Consider the following 11,902-nt stretch of genomic DNA (forward strand, 5'->3'; position numbering starts at 1 on the left):
GGTCCGTTTGCCCAAAACGTTGACTGAAGTCAAACTTAATCAATTTAAATAACAAGATTTAACAATTTTTCTCACAAATTTCATATTTAAACTTTCCGGCTACGCGCCCAGATTGCGCACACAACTCGAGGCAACCCCAAATGAGGTTTCTAGGGCCTCAGAAGTACAGAGGGAGTAGGAATATAGGTGATGACCCCTTTGGGTCGTCATATTCTCCACCTCTAAAACAACCGTTCGTCCTCGAACGGACAAAAGAAAGGAGTACCTGAGTCGGGGAAAAGATGGGGATAACGGCTCCGCATATCAGACTCGGACTCCCAGGTCGATGCCTCAGGAGGCTGACCTCTCCACTGAACACGAACAGAAGGAAAACTCTTAGATCTCAACTGACGAACCTGCCGGTCCAGAGTAGCTACCGGCTCCTCCTCATAGGATAAGTCCTTGTCCAACTGGACAGTACTGAAATCTAACACGTGGGTAGGATCGTCGTGATACCTCCGAAGCATAGATACATGGAAAACTGGATGCACGGCTGATAAGCTGCGCGACAACGCAAGTCTATAAGCCACCTCTCCCACTCGATCAAGAATCTCAAACGGCCCAATGTACCTAGGGCTAAGCTTGCCCTTCTTCCCAAATCTCATCACGCCCTTCATAGGCGACACTCGGAGCAAGACCCGCTCACCAACCATGAAAGCCACATCCCAAACCTTACGATCCGCATAACTCTTTTGCTGCGACTGAGCCGAACGAAGCCTGTCCTGAATGATCCTGACCTTATCCAAGGCCTCCTGAACTAGATCGGTACCCAATAACCGAGCCTCTCCCGGCTCAAACCATCCCATTGGCGATCGACATCGCCTACCATACAATGCCTCATATGGAGCCATCTGGATGCTAGACTGGTAGCTGTTGTTGTAGGCGAACTCTGCTAAAGGCAAAAACTGGTCCCATGAGCCTCCAAAATCAATGACACAGGCTCGGAGCATATCCTCCAAAATCTGAATAGTCCGCTCGGACTGACCGTCCGTCTGAGGATGAAACGCTGTGCTCAACTCAACCCGTGTGCCCAACGCTCGCTGAACTGCACCCCAGAATCGCGAGGTAAACTGCGTACCCCGATCCGAAATGATAGATACCGGCACACCATGAAGGCGAACAATCTCTCTGGTGTAGATCTCAGCTAACCTCTCGGATGAATAGGTGGCTGCCACAGGAATGAAATGCGCTGACTTGGTCAGCCTATCAACAATAACCCATATCGAGTCGAACTTCTTCCGAGTCAACGGAAGTCCAGTAACGAAATCCATGGTAATCCTCTCCCACTTCCACTCGGGAAGCTCAATCCTCTGAAACGAACCACTAGGCCTCCGATGCTCATACTTAACCTGCTGACAGTTCAAACGTCGAGCCACATATGCAACAATATCTTTCTTCATCCTACGCCACCAATAATGCTGTCGCAAGTCCTGATACATCTTCGCGGCGCCCGGGTGAATAGAATACCGAGAACTATGGGCCTCCGCTAAGATCAACTCTCGAATCCCAACGACATTGGGCACACAAACTCGCCCCTGCAATCTCAAAACACCATCATCATCTAAGGTCACCTTCGTGGCACCTCCACGCTGCACCGTGTCTCTCAGGACACACAAATGGGGATCATCAAACTGCCGATCACGGATACGCTCCAATAATGAAGAACGAGCGACCGTGCAAGCTAACACTCTGCTAGGCTCAGAAATGTCCAACCTTACAAACCGATTGGCCAAGGCCTGAATATCCAAAGCAAGCGGCCTCTGGCTGGCCGGAATATAAGCAAGACTACCCATGCTGGCGGACTTCCTACTCAATGCATCGGCCAACACATTGGCTCTCCCCGGGTGATACAAAATAGTAACATCATAATCCTTCAATAGCTCCAACCACCTCCTCTGCCTCAAGTTCAACTCCTTCTGCTTGAACAAGTACTGCAGACTCTTGTGATCAGTGTACACCTCACACGTCACACCATATAGGTAATGCCTCCAAATCTTCAAAGCATGAACGATGGCTGCCAACTCTAGATCATGAACCGGATAATTATTCTCGTGGATCTTTAACTGGCTCGAAGCATAGGCTATGACTCTGCCATCCTGCATCAATACTGCACCAAGCCCAATACGGGAAGCATCACAATAGACTGTATAAGGCCCTGAACCTGTGGGCAAAACCAATACCAGTGCCGTAGTCAGAGCTGCCTTGAGCTTCTGAAAGCTCGCCTCACACTCATTTGACCATCTGCACTGGGTACCCTTCTGGGTCAATCTGGTCATCGGGGCTACAATAGATGAAAACCTCTCCACGAAGCGACGATAGTAGCCTGCTAACCCCAAGAAACTCCGAATCTCTATAGCTGATGCTGGTCGAGGCTAGTTCTTGACTGCCTCTATCTTCTTCGGGTCCACCTGAATACCCTCTGTTGATACAACGTGACCCAGAAATGCAACCGAACGCAACCAGAACTCACACTTGGAGAACTTGGCATATAACTGACTATCCCTCAGAGTCTGAAGAACCACTCTGAGGTGCCGCTCGTGCTCCTCCTTGCTGCGGGAGTACACCAAAATATCATCAATAAAGACTATCACGAACAAGTCCAAATATGGCCTGAACACTCGGTTCATCAACTCCATGAATGCTGCTGGGGCATTGGTCAACCCAAACGACATGACCAGGAACTCATAATGCCCGTACCGAGTGCGGAATGCTATCTTAGGGACATCGGATGCCCTAATCCTCAACTGATGGTAGCCAGATCTCAAGTCTATCTTTGAAAATACCCTTGCACCCTGAAGCTGGTCGAACAAATCGTCAATCCTCGGTAGTGGATACTTGTTCTTTATCATCACTTTGTTCAATTTCCGGTAATCAACGCACATCCTCATCGAACCATCCTTTTTCTTCACAAATAACACCGGCGCACCCCAAGGCGAAACGCTGGGTCTGACGAAACCCTTCCCAAGCAAATCCTACAACTGATCCTTTAACTCTTTCAACTCCGGCGGGACCATGCGATACGGCGGGATAGAAATGGGCTGCATTCCCGGAGCCAGATGAATACAAAAATCAATATCCCGGTCGGGCGGCATACCCGGCAGGTCTGAAGGGAAAACCTCGGGGAACTCCCGAACAATAGGAATAGAATCAATAGAAGGGATCTCTGCGCTGGAATCGCGAACATACGCCAGATAAGCTAAACACCCCTTCTCGACCATGCGTCGAGCCTTCACATATGAAATGACTCTGCGGGTGGTATGCCCTGGGGTCCCTTTCCACTCCAAACGCGGCAAATCTGGCAAAGCCAAGGTCACGGTCTTGGCGTGACAATCCAAGATGGCATGATACGGGGACAACCAATCCATCCCTAATATGACGTCAAATTCCACCATGTCTAAGAGCATTAAATCAACACGGGTCTCAAGACCCTCAAACACTACCACACAGGAACGATGAACTCGGTCGACCACAATAGAATCACCCACCGGTGTAGATACATAAACAGGAATACTCAAGGCATCACTAGGCATAACTAAGTACGGTGCAAAATAGGATGACACATATGAATACGTAGACCTAGGGTCAAATAGCACTGAAGCATCCCTATCACAGACCAGAATAGTACCTGTAATGACTGCATCTGAAGACTCAGCCTCTGGCCTGGATGGAAGAGCATAACACCGGGGCCGGGCCCCACCTCCCTGAACCATATCTCTGGGACGATCGGCTGCTGGCTGGCCTCTACCTATGGCGGTCCGAGCTCTACCTCTATGGTCCCTACCTCCACCTCTATGGCCTATACGCCCACCTCTAGCTGGCTGGGCGGCCTGTGGATCACCTGATGCCTGAATCATAGGACGAGGACCCTGCTGCTGAGAGCTGTCAGAAGCTCGAGGGCAATACCTGGCAATATGACTCGTGTCTCCACACGTGTAACAAGCCCTCGGCTGCTGAGAATAACGGAGTGGTGGTGCGCTGATGGGTGCTGATGGCGAACTGAAAAGCTGTTGATCAGAAAATTGCGGCTAAGAGCCACGACCACCTGAAGTACCATGTGAGACCTGAAGGGCTGACTGAAAAGGCCTCGGAGGATGGCCTCTACCATAAGAATCCCCACCTCCAGACGAGGTACCACTGAATCTACCTGCATGGCGGGGCCTCTTATCTGACCCATGACCACCTCCCCGTGCAAGAGCCATCTCAACTCTACGGGCCGCATTGGCCGCCTCCTGAAAAGAAATCTCACTCCCGACTCCCATAGCCATCTGGAGACGGATCGGCTAGATCAACCCATCAATAAACCTCCGCACCCTCTCTCTCTCGATGGGGAGTATAACAATAGCATGGCGTGCTAGATCGATGAACCGAGTCTCATACTGAGTGACTGTCATAGAGCCCTGCTGGAGGCGCTCGAACTGCCTGCGAAGAGCCTCTCGCTGAGTAACTGGGAGAAACTTCTCCAAAACCAACTCTGCAAACTGGTCCCAAGTCAAAGATGGCGACCCTGCTGGTCTGGATAAACAATAGTCCCTCCACCAAGTCCTGGCGAATCCTGCTAGCCGAAAGGTGGCGAAGTCGACCCCATTGGTCTCCACAATACCCATAGTCCGAAGAACCTCATGGCAGCTATATAAGAAATCCTGGGGGTCCTCTGAAGAAGCACCACTGAATGTGGTGGTGAAGAGCTTGGAGAACCTATCAAGCCTCCACAAAGCATCTGAGGACATAGCCGCTCCATCGCCGGTCTGAGTCACAATACCAGGCTGAACTGCCACAGTTGGCTGAGCCACTGGAACCTGAGCCTGGGTAGCTACCTGCTCCGGAGTACGTGTAGCAGGAGTCTGAACCCCTCCTCCAGCCTGAGAAGTGGCTGGTGCTACTGGAAGCAGACCCGCTCTAGCGACGCTCTCCACAAAGCCTACCAATCTGACCAGAGCGTCCTGAAGAACTGGGGTGGCTATGAACCCCTCTGGGACCTGAGCTGGGCCCACCGAAGCTGCTGGGGCTGGAACCTCCTCATCATAATCAACATGAGGCTCCACCTCTGGGACTGCTACTCAGGGCTGAGCTCTGCCCCGGCCTCGGCCTCTGGCATGGCCTCGGCCTCGCCCTCTGCCCCTCGTAAGAGCTGCTGCAGGGGGCTCGGGCTGCTGCGCGGTAGAAGAAGAAGCACGTGTTCTCGCCATCTGCGAAAGAACAAAGTAGAACGACAATCAGTATTTGAGAAACAGAATTGCACGACAAGAAAGAACAAAAGTGAAATTTTTCCTAACTCCGTAGCCTCTGGAATAAATACAGACGTCTCCGTACCAATCCCTCAGACTCTACTAAGTTTGTCCGTGAGTAGTGAGACCTATGTAACCTAGAGCTCTGATACCAACTTGTCACGACCCGGATTTCCCACCATCGGGAGTCGTGATGGCGCCTACTGTCGGAGCTAGGCAAACCAAGCATTTAAAACTTTTTTCTAATAACATCTCAACGATATAAATAAGACGAGTCATTTAATAAAAGCGGAAGTCTTAAAAAAACATAGATAACTGAAAACCAAATGCAGAAGTTTAAATACAACTCTACCCAGATCCGGTGTCACTAACTCACAAACTACTAAAGAGTGCTAAAAACATGTCCGAATAGAAGTACATCAATGTTTGTCTCGGTACAAGGAAAACAAACTAATAACATAGAAGGGACTCCGGCTCGCGGACGTCAGCTAGGCTACCTCGAAAGTCCCTGGACTGAATTCAACTCCCGATCAAATCCTACTGCTGAGGCCCAAAAGCTGCTCCTGGATCTGTGCAAAAAGATGCACAGAGTGTAGCATCAGCACAACCGACCCCATGTGCTGGTAAATGCCTGGCCTAACCCCGGCGAAGTAGTGACGAGGCTAGACAGGACCTACCAAAAATAACCTGTGCAGATATATATGTATATACAAGTGCAACGAAATAACAGCAGAAAAATACCAATTAAGGTGGGGAGGGGACATGCTTAGGGGAAATACAGATGAAAACAACTTATCAGAAGTCAACACGAAACTACATCAGATCTCATAATCTATATAAGTGGTCAGCGTGCCACACGATCCCATTTCATAATATATAAGTAGGTGGTCGGCGTGCCACACGATCCCATTTCAGCAAATATAAGTGGTCAGCGTGCCACATGACCCCATTTCATAATATATAAGTGGTCGGCGTACCACACGATCCCATTTCATAATATATAAGTGGTCGGCGTGCCACACGATCCCATTTCATAATATATATAAGTGGTTTCCCGGCAAGGGAGAATACGACTAAGAAGTTAAATCCCGGCAAGGGAGCGACAACAATAACTTACACGTCCCGGCAAGGGAATAATCACATCTCTTTCTTTTACGTTCATTTCTTACTTTTTAATTAGGTCGAAAATCGAGCCAAGGCTCCAAAGAGTTTACACATCATATTTCCTTCTCATTCTCTTCATATCATGTAGAAACCATCAATTAACAAGGAAGAGTCACTACAGAATCCTGACTAAGCACAAATAGAGACCCACGGTCATGCTAGACACCGGTGTATAGATACTCGTCACCATGCCTATACACCGTACTCAACATTTAGCAATTAGAAAATAATACTCTAATCCTATTCCCTCAAGCCAAAGTTAGATCAAACACTTACCTCAAATGCTCCAAACTCAACTCAAGCCTCTAGTATAGCTTTACCCTTCGAATTCACCACCAAACCGCTCGAATCTAGTCACGAGTTACTTGAATGTATCAACAAATACTAATCGAATAAATTTGAATGCATGAAAAGTGAATTTCCCAAAGTTTTACTCAAAATTTCCCAAAACGCCCCCGGGCCCATGTGGTCAAAACCCGAGGTTCGAACAAAAACCCGATTACCCATTCCCCCATGAACTCAAATATGTAAGTTATTTTGGAATCGGGCCTCGAATTGAGGTCCAAAACCCCCAATTTTGGAAAACCTAGGTTCTAACCTAAATTCCCAATTTCCCCATTAAAATCTTTGTTTTGAAGTTTGAAATTATGTTTAAAGATGTTAAGGAGTAAAGAAAATGAGTTAGAAATCACTCACCAATCGTTTTAGAGAAGAAGAATCGTTTGGAAAATCGCCTCTTGTGTTTTGGGTTTTAAAAAAGTGAAAAATAACTGAAAATCCCGACCTTATATACCCCTCTGAAAGGCTCAGCGCGGACCGCGCAAAAGTGCACTGCAGCCGCGCTGAGAATCTAGTAATCTACCCTCTCTGAACCCACACAGCGCGGACCGCATTGTTTTGGTACGTGGCCGCGCTGGTTGACTTGAACCACTGGCCCTCTGAACCTAGCCACGCGGACCGCGCAAGAATGCACCGCGGCCGCGCGGAATTGACCGCGGGCGCGCTGGGGGCCTGCAACTCCCTGAACCTGCAACCATTGATATTTCTAAGTCTAAGACCTCCCGGGGCCTACTCAAAACTCACCCGAGCCCTTGGGGCTCCAAACCGAACATACACATGACTCCAAAAACACCCTACGGACTCGTCCGTGCGATCAAATCGCCAAAACAACATCATTAACATCAAATTAGGCCTCAAGACCCATGATTTCCTTCCAAATTTTCATAAAACATCAAGTTTAGAGCTTTAAGTTCAAAACACGTCAAACGACGTCCAAATTCACCCAAACTTTACAGCAATTGCTTAAACCATATATGAGACTCGTACCGGGCGTCGGAACCAAAATACGAGCCCGATACCACAGTCTTTTAATCAGTTTTCATCTCCAATTTCCTTAATTATTTCTGAAAAAACAATTTCACAGAAAAGTTCATTTCTCGGGCTCTAGACCTCGGAATTCGACTCCGGGCATATGCCCGAGTCCCATATTTTTCTACGGACCCTCCGGGACCGTCAAATCGCGGGTCCGGGTCCGTTTTCCCAAAACGTTGACCGAAGTTAAACTTAATCAATATAAATAACAAGATTTAACAATTTTTCTCACAAATTTCATATTTGAACTTTTCGGCTACGCGCCCGGACTGCGCACACAACTCGAGGCAACCCCAAATGAGGTTTCCAGGGCCTCAGAAGTATAGAGGGAGTAGGAATACAGGTGATGACCCCTTTGGGTCGTCACAATAAGTTAACTCTCTCTCTTCGCTATTTACTTCTGATTGATGCTAGAGAACCAGAGCATTTTGTTGAAGCAATGCAGGTGATAGACTCTGATAAGTAGAATTTACCCATGAATGAAGAGATGAATTATCTTCAAAAGAATAAACACATGGATACTTACAGAGTTACCGAAAGTAAAGAAGACATTGCAGAACAAGTGGGGGAACAGAGTCAAGGAAGAGCATAATGGTAAGAAGAGATACGAAGCACGATTAGCAGTAAAAGACTTTCAACAGAAGGAAGGAATTGACTACACCAAGATCTTCTCTCCTGTAGCCAAATTAACTACTATCATGTTGGTGCTAAGTATCGTAGCCATAGAAAATTTGCATTTGGAGCAGCTAGATGTTAAAACTGCTTTCTTGCATGGTGACCTTGAAGAAGACATTTACATGAAGCAACCGGCAGGTTTTCAAGTTTCTGGTAAAGAAAACCTTGTGTGTAAGTTGAGTAAGAGTTTGTATGGTTTGAAACAAGCTCCCCGACAATGGTACAAGAAATTTGATGGATTCATGCATAACAATGGTTTCACACAATGTGAGATGGACCATTGTTGTTATATCAAAAATCTTGATGAACCCTATATCATTTTACTGTTGTACGTTGATGATATGCTAATTGCAGGATCTAGCATAAATGAGATCAACATGGTTAAGCAACAACCGGAGGAGGAGTTTGAAATAAAAGACTTAGGACCAGCTAAGCAAATGCTTGGGATGAGGATTAGCATAAACAGGTCCGAAGGAACCTTAAAATTGCCTCAAGAAAAGTACATACAGAAAGTACTAAGTAGGTTCAGTCTTCATTATGAAAAAGCCAGAAGCACTCCACTCGGAAGCCATCTTAATATGTCGAAGAAATAATCACCTAAGACAGATGAAGAAAGGAAGTACATGTCCAAAGTTTCATATGATTGTTTGCACTAGACCTGACATAGCCTATGCAGTTGGAGTTTTCAGTAGATACATATCAGATCCAGGAAAGAAGCATTGGGAAGGTGTAAAATGAATATTGCGATATCTCAAGGCACCTCAGGTATGACACTTTGTTTTAAAAAGAACAATATTATCTTACAAGGTTTTGCTGATGCAAATTTAGGCGGCGATCTAGATAGTCGAAAAAGCACCATAGGCTTCGTGTTCACCTTGGGTGGTACTGTTGTTATCTGGATTTCCAGACTTCAGAAAAGTGTTGCTCCATGTACCACTGAAGCAGAGCACATGGCAATCTCAGAAGCTGGAAAAGAGATGATTCGACTCAAGAATTTTCTTAAAGAGCTAGGTAAAGAGCAGGACAATTGTGAGCTTTTTAGCGATAGCCAGAGCGCAATTCATCTTGCCAAGAATCCAGTATTTCATGCAAGATCAAAGCACATCCAATTGAGGTATCATCATATCCGAGAGTTGATAAGGTGAAGGAACTCTTTCCCTGCAGAAGATACGAGGATCAAAGAACCCGTCAAACATGTTGACCAAAGTTGTCGGTGTTGACAAACTAAGGCTGTGCACTGCCTCAGTTAGCCTTCAAGACTAATAGCGTGAAGGCGCCACTAGAAAATAGTAAATATTTTTTTAATTTCTTTCTTGATGTAACATAGGTTGGAGGAGGAGATTGATAGGAGCAAACCTGTTTTTGTATGTGAAAGAAAGAAAAGTCAAAGATAGAAGAAAAAAAAAGGCAGAAGAATTCATCTTTGAATTCTTTTCTTATGACATAAGCGCTTATGTCTGCAGGTTGAATTCTTTTCTTGTGACTCTAGTGCTTACGTCGGCAGGGCATTCAAATGCCTATAAAAGGGGTCTGCATTTTCATTTGCAGATCATCCCGCAACTTCTTCTTTCTCTTCAATTAATAAAGAGCTATTCTTTGTGTGGCCGTGGAATAGGAAAAGTTGCCGAACCACGAAATCTTGTCTTCTGCAATTTATTGCTTTTCTCTTTTAAATATTTTTTCCCTTCTATTAGCCTGACACGCTTCCCAACAAGCCATAATCACGAGCAAATACTAAATGGACAGTAAAAGATGCATAATTTAATATTCCATCCATTTTGATTGAGATGACACATTTCGCTTATCGAGAGTCAAAGTACAAAAAATTAACATATAAAATATATGTTGTTATCATATTGACATGAGAAATTTATAACCTATAGTACTTTTCGTGTAGTTTTTGTGTATCCAATTTTTAATATTAAAATACTAAGTTGAACTAATTTAATTTAGCTTCAAAGTTTAGTCAAATTAACTCTCGATAAACGAAATGTGTCATCTAAATTGAAACAGATGGAGCAATTAATAATATAGGTATGTAGCTAGACCTTAAAGTACATTAAAGATTACAGTGTTAGGTAAAGAGGAAATAGATGGACGCAGATTCGACCTAAGTCATTGATATGAGGTTTTTTTTTTTAAACCAACTGCACATTTTATTCATCTTCAAAAAGGATTACATTTGGGCTGAGGGATTTGAAATTAGGAAAATTACCAGCTATGTCCATTTATAGGTAGCTCATTACAAAAATTGGCCAATTGATAAAATATTACTAATATTAGCCAAATTAGCCAATTAGCTATTTGTAGCAAAAAATATCAAATTTTTACTTTGTTTTGAGTGGGTGTTATTAGAATAGATTAGGCACAACTTAAGGAGCTTGAATCTCAGTTTTGGGATGATTTGGTGAAGTTTTGAGGTGGTTTGAATTGAAAATCGAAGTAAAAGCTGAACATGAAAAAAAAAATATGTGTATCACACTGTGTATCATTTGTGTATCACATATGTACCATTTTTGTATCAATTGTGTATCACATGTATATCCATGTATACCTGTGTGTGAGATACATGCGTGATACATGTGTCGCAGAAGACTTTTTTGAACTCGATTTAATTATGAATTTTGATACAAGAACCACTCCAAATCACCTCCAATCTTTCTCAAATTTTGTATATTGACTTATCTATATATTTTCAATGGTTTTCAACTATACCCATTAAAAAAGTTCCTTTTTTGTTTAGATTTTTGGAATATTTGTATAGATTTTTGTATTTCATCACCTTATTTGCTACCCCGTCCATGAAATTTCTTTTCCGTCTTGTATCTAATGTTGCTAATCACACTTAAAAATATGGAAGGTGATTTTTGCATGTGATTCTTTGAGAGAAAGAACCCTATTATTTGGTTTTTCAACTTTTGTTGGCTAGTTTTGGTAAGTCTATGACTAATGACTAGAGGTTGGTAAGTTGAGATTTATTTGGGACATTTGTGTAAGTTTCCCTTGAAATTACCCAACAACATTCCTATTCTACACTGATAAAGCAAAACTATCTTTATTACACTTGAGATGAAGTACATGCATTTGGTGAGTGGATGCTAGACCAATGAACCATGTAAAGGCGAGGTATCCAGCCTGTACAAAAAGACCATCCAAAAAATTCTAATTCTACAAATGTACATAGACATGCTCAAGGTGGTTGGAAGGATTATATTGGACTTGTTCTGTTAAATATGCGAAAAGCAGGAAAGTTCCACCTATCCATATTCATTAGGCGTTTGACTTGAGGTAGAAGTTCAGTAAAATTATGATATAATTGAGATTATGTGGAAGCATGACTTAGGGAATCTAATTGTTTGCTGACTTAATTTGTCTCTCTGAACATGAATTGCTATCAAGCTTCAATATGCTCATCTAGTAACCTTATT

At 44.4% G+C, this 11,902-nt stretch overlaps 1 protein-coding gene across 1 annotated transcript; it reads right to left on the reverse strand.

The window, feature by feature from the left end:
• Positions 2,502–2,921, reverse strand: LOC109241427 (RNA-directed DNA polymerase homolog; the record flags this gene model as incomplete). Its single annotated transcript, XM_019408170.1, has 1 exon — positions 2,502–2,921. A coding segment is annotated over exon 1 (420 nt), but the record flags the coding sequence as incomplete, so codon positions are not given.

This window comes from Nicotiana attenuata, chromosome 1 (assembly GCF_001879085.1).
Source record: "Nicotiana attenuata strain UT chromosome 1, NIATTr2, whole genome shotgun sequence".
NCBI classification, from domain to species: Eukaryota; Viridiplantae; Streptophyta; class Magnoliopsida; order Solanales; family Solanaceae; genus Nicotiana; species Nicotiana attenuata.